This window comes from Macadamia integrifolia, chromosome 3 (genome assembly GCF_013358625.1).
Source record: "Macadamia integrifolia cultivar HAES 741 chromosome 3, SCU_Mint_v3, whole genome shotgun sequence".
Classification (NCBI taxonomy): Eukaryota; Viridiplantae; Streptophyta; class Magnoliopsida; order Proteales; family Proteaceae; genus Macadamia; species Macadamia integrifolia.
In genome coordinates, this window is record NC_056559.1 from 22400921 (window position 1) to 22411798 (window position 10878).

The window sequence follows — 10878 nt, forward strand, 5'->3', positions numbered from 1 at the left end:
TACTAAGATTGCTCATTTCATTCCCATCAAGACCAAGTTCTCTATGGCCAAATTAGCACAACTTTATATGGATAACATAGTGCGCTTGCATGGAGTGCCAGTGAGCATTGTATCAGATAGGGACCCAAGGTTCACTTCCAGATTTTGAAAAAGCTTCCAGCATGCCTTGGGATCACAATTAAAGTTGAGTACTGCCTTCCACCCATAGACTGATGGTCAGTCGGAGCGAACCATACAGATATTAGAAGACATGCTCAGGGCATGTGCAATGGAAATGTGTGGTAGTTGGGAAGAATATATGCCCCTTATGGAGTTTGCCTATAACAACAGTTACCAAGCTATAATTAGGATGGCTCCATATGAGGCATTATATGGTAGGAAGTGTAGAACCCCTCTATATTGGAATGAGGTAGGCGGACGTCGAATGTTAGGACCTGAGATGATACAGATGACTTGTGACAAGGTCGATGTTATTCGGAAAGGATTAAAGCAGCTCAGTCACGTCAAAAGAGCTATGCAGACAACCGCAGGAAAGACATTGAGTTTCGGGCAGGAGAAAAGGTGTTTCTCAAGATCTCTCCTACTAAAGGGTTGCAAAGTTTCATAAAAGGGGGAAGTTGAGCCCGAGATACATTAGCCCATTTGAGATCTTAGCTCGGGTTGGCTCAGTAGCCTACATGCTTGCTCTGCCACCTTCACTCGGGAATGTCCATAACATGTTTCATGTATCCATGCTGAAGCGATACGTTTATGATCCATCTCATGTTTTATCCGTGAAACCAGAATATCTAAAAGTGGATATGACCTATACAGAGCAGCCAGTTGAAATCTTGGACCGAAAGGTGAAAACCCTTCGCAACCGCTCCATTTCCTTCGTAAAGGTGCGATGGGCTAATCATTCACTTGAAGAAGCTTCTTGGGAGAAAGATGATGGAATCCAAGCCAAGTACCCTCATCTTTTCGAACAACCAGGTACACCAATTTCGAGGATGAAATTTTTAGAAAGGGGACGTAAATGTGATACCCTACTTTTTAAACCCAGTCTAATTTCACGGTTGACCCGGTTTAACCATGCAGGACCCAAACCGAAGAGGGTTAAGGCGGGTTCCTTATGGACCATGATGGCAAGGGTAACTTTGAACACCGGCTAGCCGGACAAGTCCGAGTCAGTGCTAGAGGAGACGGGTGTACCCAAGCCATGTACATACACATATCATAAGGCCATGTACGGATAAAGCAGGTATGTAGCCATATCCTAAAGTGCATACGTATAATATACCTTAAGCCGAAAGTGAGATTCGTGCCTAGAGTCGAATTCCATCAAAATCCCACTTGTTGGCCAACTTTCGGCCCTCAGGTGGGCGGTCACAGGTGGGCGCATCCGTCCACCTGAGTGACCCACCCATGTGGGTACTTAGTTTTTTTAGAAAGTATAAATAACATTTATGAGTTTTCCATTTTCTCATTTATGAAATTCGGGTGTTTGGTGAAAAGAGTAAAGAGGAGAGAGAAAAGGAGGGAGAAAAGAGAACGGAGAAGAAGAAAGGAGAGGAAGAGGAAGAAGGAATGGATTTAAGCGGCGCCAAGGCTTGATCTTCCCATTCCGACACCAAAAAAGTGATCTCCAACACGAGATCTACGTTTAGAGGTGAGCAAAGGCTATGTTCTTAAACTTTCACCAAACCCAAATGAAACCCTTGATTTTGGTAGAGTTTCTTGAGGTCTTGTAGATTCCCCTTGAGATGATGAATCTAAGGTTTAATAGATGGTTTATGTGTTGATTTTGAAGAATTTGAAGAAATGTTTCCACGGTTGGAGGAGCATTGGTGATTTGAGGTGATTTTGGGGTTTTTGAAAGAGTTCTTGAGCAAAGAAGGTAAGGTGGCTTCCATTCCTTAAATCTAACCTAGATCTAGGTTAGAACCATCTTTTGAGACCTTGAATGTGTGGAGAATGGATTTGGAAAAGCCCCATTTGATTCCCCAAAGGTTGGGGAAGGTTTCGAGGAAAAATGACATTTTCCCACCAAGACCGGTGGGCCAAATGGCCCGCCTAGAGGGCACCCACCTGAGAGGACAGGGCCTCGGGGCCAACTGACGGGCTGATTGGCGAGCCAACCTGCCCGCCGATCCTAGCAGGCCCTCAGCCTGCACCGACGGGCCCCTACCTACGGGCTAACCGGTGGACCGACCTGCCCGTTGGTCATGGCCGGTGGGTCAGGAGCGGTGGGTCGACCTACCCGCTGGTCTGGACCGGTGGGTCATGACAGGTGGGCTGTCTGACCCACCCGAGAGGCTCCCGATGTGATTTTTACGTCCGAATGGACCCAAAACGGACGTGCGACCTTCTTTTAGGATTCTAAACATTATTTTGTCATCAAATCTTATTAGTTTTGACCCCAAAGTGGTGAAATGCCAACCCCATTCACTTATGATAGGTTCATCAAAACTTACGCTTCTCGCATTGGATCTCACCCGTACCGGACGTGAATCTTTGTACACAATAGGTAAGTGGGGAGAGGACGTTTGGCCTTATTTTAAGGCTTGTTTGGCATTTATTTAATTTTATCTAGACTAGCCATGTCATCATACAAATTATATGTAGCTTAACCATCCTCATATTATTATGACATATGTGTTGTGTTTATTTTCTCAATATCAATTGATGATGTGATTATGTGATGAATGATGACATCATTGTGCATAATGCATTAATAGACTAGATGTAGTAGCCGTCTTGGAAACGAGTGCATTGGTGGCCCGTGGAATGGGACACGGTGGTACTATGCAATCATACTATGCATATAGGAGCATGCGGTGTAGGATTATCATCTTCCTGTGCTACGACCCTTCCCAACAGGGGTTGAGGTGTTGGGTTACCATTTGGGGGGAAGCAGTGGTCACGTTTGTCTGGTCACTGTGGCGGTTAGACATGCGCCCGGCTGGTCATTAGGACAGTCGGTAACCCTGGTGGTATATTCAAGAGGGACAATCGTACTGCTTTTAAATTGCTAGAGTCAGCACCTTTATTTTCCATCATTTACTTTTATGTTGAGAGCCGGTGGTCGGCATGCATTACTTTTTCGAGTAATCACGGTGAGCCTTCTCCGACAGCCCTATGGGCGTATCGCGGGATGGAGTTCGCGGCTCGTACCTGGAGTATACGCGCACTATGGTTGTAGTAGCACTAAACCCAAGACTTAGTAATGTTATTTAGGTGGATGTGATTTAAAATGAATTGTATAGTATATAGTGCATATGGTTGTGATTGTTGTGTAGACTGTTGTGTGGTCTTCCTTTTCACTTACTGAGCTAGTGAGCTCATCCCACGTATGTACCTCTTTTAGATGATTTTACAGGTCACCAGCCTGAGGATCAAGGGTCGGGCCCCACAGTGAAATTCCCCGAGGAGGATTGGTGGGTCCCCGAGGACTATGAGCACGGCATGGATTGGACGTGTGAGGGTTGTGCTATGGGACCACAGTAGTGACTCCATACAGGGTTACTTTTTTATTCTTTTGACGACCCCTTTTGTGTACTTGATATGTAAATTGTACTCTTTTTGTGTAAATATCATGCCTGCGGACCCACATGTACTTAACTATGTATTACAATTTGGGTATCAAGTATATCGGGGATATTTACAGGTAAATTAAGTCTTCCGCTGAACTGTTGAACATTTTCTTAGTGTGTGTATGCTGTGGTTGGATACTGTATCAGATGATCCTGGCAGGTTTGGGTTAACCGGAGTTAACCCTGTCACCGGTCCTGTTCTGTGTGAACGGGGTGTGACATTAATAATCTCTAGCCTCCTTAATATGGCACAATGCGTTTTAAAACCTTAAGGCTCATTGGTTAAAGAAGACAATATTATGCAAGGTTAACAAGGTCGAGACGTTATAACAAGAAATCGTCCTAGGCTTAGTACATCTTACATAGAAGAACAAACACAAGAGAGTGAGCATCGGACTGATGCAACTGGGGACTCTCTGATGCCTAAGTAAGATCTTTCTCTAAACAACAATTCCAGTAAAAGAATGAAAAGCCTCAATCCCTTTAAAGGGTGGCTTACTTATGTACTTATATTTGAGGAATGATGATAATAGAGAATCCCAATTTGGCAGGTCTCCTAGTGCAAGTTGGATTCTGAATATGGTAAGAGTTATTTTAGGAGAGTGAATTGAGGAGGTATCCCACTTATAGGAGTTCTCCATATCCCACGTGCTTCAGCCGATCTCCTTCTTTTTTAAGGAGCGATTGGAGTCCTTATAGGTACAATTTTCTGATTAGGATGGATCCGATCCTTGTTTGGGAATTACTGTTAGATGGGGTTTGTATATCTTTGTGGTTAACGTGTTATGTTAGTGGAATCTCGCAAGTATCGAATGTCGAGTGACTCTAGATTGGTAACTTGGTCACTAAACTACCTAAGTTGATCGCTCGTCAATTGGTCACTTCTCAGGCCTGCAGGCATGGGGTAATCTAACCATTCTGATGTAGCCCAGACATTACCTTGGTTAGATCTTCAATTGTAGTTCAGATATGGATCGCCCGTTCGTGCACGTCGATACTCATTTGTAGACATGGTTTAGTCGCTCGATAGTTGCATGGTAGTTGTTTGGCCATGGTTATGGGTTGATAGTGTCACATCCGACCTGATCGACAGTCCCCGATCAGGAATGTACTTTGGCCACACCCAGACTGATCGACCTTCCTTATGTCAATTCCTAACGGTATGGATCTCCTCCGTTCTACTAAGTCGACGTTGCGTGCAACCATTAATGAGTATGAATCAATGTGACGTGCGACCATTAGTGAGTACTTTTACCATAACAAAATCTAAAATAAAACAATGACCTAAGAAATAAAAGTATTATCATGCAGGGTCTAAATATCCAAATTGACAGACTCTCATATGCAATGAATATGTTTCACTTTAAATTTTACACGTACAATGTATCGGAAAGCATGGGACCCACGACAGGACAAGCACAACACTGTTGTTCACACATGCTATGATCTCATGGTCCTCTGCTAGCACCGAACTGTGATCCCAATTTACCAACCTCAGAAAAGCTATGTATGCAGGCAAAGAGGGTTGCAACAGGGCCAAGTTGAGCTGGGCTTCTTAAAACCCTAGCCCAACCCTAAGGCCCCTTCATTGGGCTCACTCCAGCTCTGAACCCTGACTCAGGGCCACAAAATTTCAACCTAGGCCCAACCCTGCAGGGATTTAGCCCAGCCTATACCCGGCCTGATTGGCCCTGATTTTTTAGGGTCGGGGGCTAGGATTACCCTGATTGACCCTAACCCTAACCCTAAGAATCTCTACATCAATTAACAAGGGTTGTAAAACACACCAGAGAACCTCAAAAAAAGAAATATCATTTCGAAAAGAAAGAAAATTATACATCACTCTTTATTTCATAGCTTGATTAAACAACCCCAAGGGGGTAGCTAAGTTGGCAAGGGACCTTCGCCTTAGGAAGCATATGGCTCTGAGTTCGACTCCTCATACCTCATCACAGGTTGACCAAACAAGCTTAACACCATAAAGTCATATGGCCTACACCGAAATTGGACTCATCTTGAGTCAATGAAGATCTAAAGGATTGTGATTAAAACATATGAAATCGATCATAACCCTACTAATTTATTTATTTTATGGCAAAACAGTCGCGGTACGTGTAGAAAAATAGGAATGCGGAACGTCTGGAGCCCGATGAATGTTCACGTAAGTGATATGATTGACACGTGTTAAATATGTTAATCTTGCTAACAGAGTTGTAAACAGTTACAGCTCTGTTTAATATTATTAATAATTAAATACATAAATAATAAAAATCCCAATATAAGCGGACTCCTTTGATTCCGCTTAGAAATCTCGATCCTCTCTCTTTCCTTGCTTCCTTTTCAAGGTCGTTCCTTCTTTCTTCTTCCTTTTTCAGTGCTCTTTGATCTAGTTGAAGTTTTGTTTACCAATCTCACTGAAGATTTGCATCCATGGTAAATTCTCATAGGTTAATAATATCTATCCAGGAAGTGATAATAAAATCCTAGATATTCAAGAGATTTGTTTACTTTATAAATTCAAATTTGTCCTCTGCCATACATGCAAGCTTTACTGTCCAAATCCCTTCCCTGATGATTAATATGTAAACATGGTATTTGGATATGTGTGACAAAGTCTCTCATATGCTCAGTGCCTGAAAATATTTATATTGATTTCTTTCTTACCTCATCCTATTTTGAGAGCAAAGCGAAAGAGAGAGAGAGAGAGAGAGAGAGAGAGAGAGAGAGAATTGAGATTTCCCAGCAGAATCGAAGGAGTCCGCTTATATTGGATTTTTATTTTTTTATTTATATAAAAAAAATATTAGACAAGTTAAGTAACCACGTCCGTCATCTTTCCACCCTAAAAAATAGGAATCAATTACAATTTAAAAAAATAATAGATGATTTAAATTAATCTAATATTAAATGAACAATTAATATTAAAAGAAAGTGAAAATAAGATAGCAATACGTACGTACTAGTACCACTCCATACTATTGTTTAAAATTTTAGAAAAGCAAATCCATCTTTTTTTGGATAGAACAGAGCAAACACATCCATCTATGTAACCAAATGAGGGATCTGCAGTATCGGAAGGAAATTGAATTAAGAGAAGAAAATGACATCTCAATATTTACTAAATGACTTTGTAACATAGATTCGCAAAATACAACGGCTGAAGAAACTCAACCGAATGACCAACATGGTCCAAATCAAATCCCATGAACTGATTCAAGCAAGAACGAAGACATGAGCTAAGTTAAACAGATGGTAGCTCGTAGTTAAGCACAAACTTTTCAAGGGAATCTTTCCAAACCCCACTGCTTTGTCTCTCTCTCTCTCTCTCTCTCTCTCTCTCTCTCTCTCTCTCTCTCTCTCTCTCTCTCTGTGTGTTGGATTAAATAAATATCCCAAACCCACCTTCAGTGGCTCACGATCATCGATCAGCAATAACAAAAATTCGAGCTCTCCCATAAAAAATCCAATTTTTTTATCTGTTTTCGTCTCTGAATCTCTCTGTAGCAGATATATTTGAGAAAGGAAATGGTACTGAGCTTGGGCCAAGACCTGGCTCGACGTCCTCTGATCTGGGCTTCTGAAAGAAACAAGAAGACCAACATGGTGGAGAAGAAAGAGAAGAGCAGAGTTTGGTGAATATAAGAATCATAAATGAGGTGTAAGAGAGACACTTTCCAGAAGCAAACAGAGAGCTTGAGACAAGAAGCAGCCCTTGAAAGAGACTCTCGCTCACACTCACAGGGTCCCACCGAAGAAGGGAGTGTTCTCTTTAGAAATAGGGCAAAATGAGAAAGTCGGGCGCAGGGGTTGGAAATCAGAATTTCGTTTCTTTACTTTCTTCCAAAAAGAAGAGAAGAAACAATGATACAATATATACTTAAAAATGGTTAGGGTTATTGAGCTATCAATTGTCAAAACAATCTCTAAAATTAGGTTGAAAATCAGGATTAATGTCAGGGTCACAACCAAGGTTAATATCAATCGGACCGTGCCAAAAGTCAGGGTAAAAAATTTAGGGTTGAGTTCATGGCAAACTGAGCGGGCCAAAGACATCAACCCTTATCTGCCCTTGTGTCACCGTTCGTCTCCTTCCCTTGCTTTCCTTGGTAAAGCCAAAGTAGCCACAGAGTAATAGAAAGAGTTTAGTCATTACAGGCACATGTTAATTTAGGGGTGTCAATTTCAAGGCCAACATAGTAGACCCAACCACTGTTAGCAAAATCGCGTTTAAAACTTGGTTTTAAGTACATTTTCGTTTTTTACCGTTTAAAACACGTTTTTCCGTATGCTTCCCAAAAATACTTGAAAAAATTACAAACGACAAGCATTTCCATTCTAAACAAGTTTAAAATGCGTTTAAACACGTTCCTGTTTTTTGGCCTTTTTTAAGACTTAACTTGTTGAACTTAATGTCTACTTAATTGACCATATCTCTCTCCTGAACTCTGATTAACCTGATTCTTTCACCGACTTGAAGGTAACTTATATATTTCTTATGATGTCACCTTCAACTCAATATCAATGTATAAACCCCGAAATTGAGTTACAAATTAATGCATTTGCTGAAAAATGTTTCTAAAGTGATGATTCCCAACTCAACTGAACATAGATTACTCCAAGAGTGTGTTGACTATATTGACAAGAATGAACAACATCATTGTCAAGCCACATTACTCAATAAAACTTGGACATGTGTGATGTATGAATTTAGAATTGATGTTGGATGATATTCAATTATATGTCATAAATTTATAATAAGACATGAGATATATATGCATTAGTGTTGAATACAATAGTTGTTTTGAACATTAGATATAAGTATTCATATAATAATTTCTTAATTTATATGAGTATTACTGTTTTTTTTTATCTCATTTATTTAAAATCTACACATTTAAAACATGTACCATTCGTTTTCTATTTTTTTTATTCCTCTGTTTTTTTACCGTACCATTCAAAATATTTTAGTGTTAATTATGGACCCAACTGGGTCAATTATTTAAAATCCAAAACAGCTCGGCTCGATTAATAAATGTATTGCCGACTTTTTTCAAGATATGTTCTCATACGCTTCTGATCTCAAATATCTAGAATCCAAGATCTTTTTATTTAATGGATATGCTAAATATTCAGACCAGGGGTTCACGTGATTCCGGCCTCCATTATTGGTACCGTTTAAAACCATCCAATTAGGGACTTCTTGTTCAGCCGAACACGTTTAAAGTTCAATTAAAAACACTTTTATAATCCAATCAGCATCCGATTGACCACCCCACATGTTGTACTGGATTAAACTTGCAAAATTTGGTCCAATCCAATAATTGAGACACCCTTGAGATGTGTGTCCAGATACTCTCAATTGCAGAATGCTTATTACACCTCATTGCTTATTACACCTCATTGCAAAGCATCCACCACCTTCAATGTCACCCTATTGTTTCATTAATCCCACAGGCAACGTTATCTTCTAGGAGGATTAAATTATGACACAATAGGATGTTTGATGTATCCAATGGCCAAAATCGCTTAGGCACAGAGCTCAAGGAGGTTGCACGATCATGCTACGTTGCTTTTTAGAGAACCCTCTCTAAAATAAATAAGTTATTAATTTTTTTTATTATATTTTTAACCCGGTGGATTAATGATAGGCAAAGTCATAACTATGAAGTTGATTACATCACTTGTATAAAGAAAAGAAGATATGAAAAAATCCTATTCTATCCCTCTATATATCTAATGGGAACTGGTTTTATGTAGGACAGCCCTCTGGACAGCTCTTTTTCCCATATCTAATTTTATAGATTTATGCACAGAAGACACATAGGAGGAAAACTAAAAATAAAAAATAAAAAATCCGGCAGAACTGGTGTCTCTCTCCACAGGTTAAGAGAAGCTAAAGGCATCACGACTCATGCCAGATTCTCAAGGCTCAGCTCTATCTTACATCTGTCACCACTGTAACCATTCATTTCACCACGTCTCATATTGGGGCCCACTGGGCTAGTACCAGTGCGTTGAACAGGCTCGAAGCCGAGGGTAAGTTCCAATTCAACCTCGCTCTCATCGGAGGATTTAACGGCTTGGCTTACAAGCGACGGCTCCACCGTCTCAACGGAGAACATACTCTCTGTCTCTCTGCTGTCTCCGTCTCTTTCCACATTCAACTCCGTCTGATGACTCCCAGTCGACTCGTGATCATGGCTGGACTCACGGTTGAAGACATTTTCATGGTCGGTAACGACCGGTTCGGATATAAACTCGGCGGCCAGACCGAGTTTGGCCTTCGGCTTGACTGAAGAACGTTTGAACCTCCGGTTCTTGACCTTGTGAAGTTCTTGAGAAGCAGCAGAGTTCTCATCCTTGGAGACGTGCCGTATATCGGACACTTTCATGGGAGGGCTTGGGTTTATCGCTGCTTCAGAGGAGATTTGAATAACCGGTTCGCCTTTCAGAACCGCTTCAACTGCGGTTTGGCAGAGCTGCCAGCTTCCAGACCAGAGTAACCCAACTGAACCATAAATTGGATTCACTATCCTCCCACAAGCTTCGTAGAGAAGAGACCTGAATATCGCTGCAATTAATCAATTGCAAAACAGTTGAGCAAAGCGAAATTAAAATTAATCTAGAGAGAGAGAGAGAGGGTAGTTGCCACTTACCAGGACGGAGGTGTTCAGGGCCGGCATTAATGAGGTTCATGAGCCCAGCACGGCCATAGAACTTGGCAAGGAAGACAGTGGCATTGGCTTGGGATTCAGGGTTTTTGATCCACTGCAAGCAAGGTCTGATGCTGCAATTCTCGCTGCAACCTTTTCGGAGGACTCGACATCCATTACAGCTCATCCTCATCTTTGCTGCTTCTTCTGCTAGAAAATGGGGGTTTGAATGAATCTGATGGGGACGAGAAAGAAAGGGGAGGTTTGAGGGAGAGAGGAATAGGGGGGGAATGTATTTATGTGGGAAGTGGGTGATTGGATTGTGATTTGTGAGAGATAAAAGCGGTGGGTTTTGTTTTGTACGTGGGTGGCCGCAGCGGTTTCCAAAATAGCGGTAGAGTGGAGAGAGTAGAACCTGGTTTTGTTATAAGTGGTCCTCCCCGGGTTTAGGGAAAAGTACCCTCCACTATTTCTACACCATTTTTTTTAATATACAACCTCCTACTTGCCGTTAATTACACCTATCTGCATTATTACTTGAACAACAAGCCTATGAGTCAAAGTGGTCGGGTCGGTCTGGTTTCGATTTAGATTGAGTCAATTTTCGATGTGAAAATGGTTAAATCAAATCCAATAAGAAAGAAATTTTGGTT

At 41.2% G+C, this 10878-nt stretch overlaps 1 protein-coding gene across 1 annotated transcript; it reads right to left on the reverse strand.

Annotated features, from left to right (window-relative positions):
• Positions 1-9210: 9210 nt before the first annotated feature.
• Positions 9211-10536, reverse strand: LOC122073342 (LOB domain-containing protein 41-like). The gene is made up of 2 exons (XM_042637917.1): positions 10229-10536; positions 9211-10143 (listed from the first exon to the last, which is right to left on the reverse strand). The coding sequence occupies exons 1-2, from the start codon at positions 10416-10418 to the stop codon at positions 9482-9484; spliced, it is 852 nt and encodes a 283-aa protein (XP_042493851.1). The 5' UTR covers positions 10419-10536; the 3' UTR covers positions 9211-9481.
• Between the last annotated feature and the right edge of the window lie 342 nt (positions 10537-10878).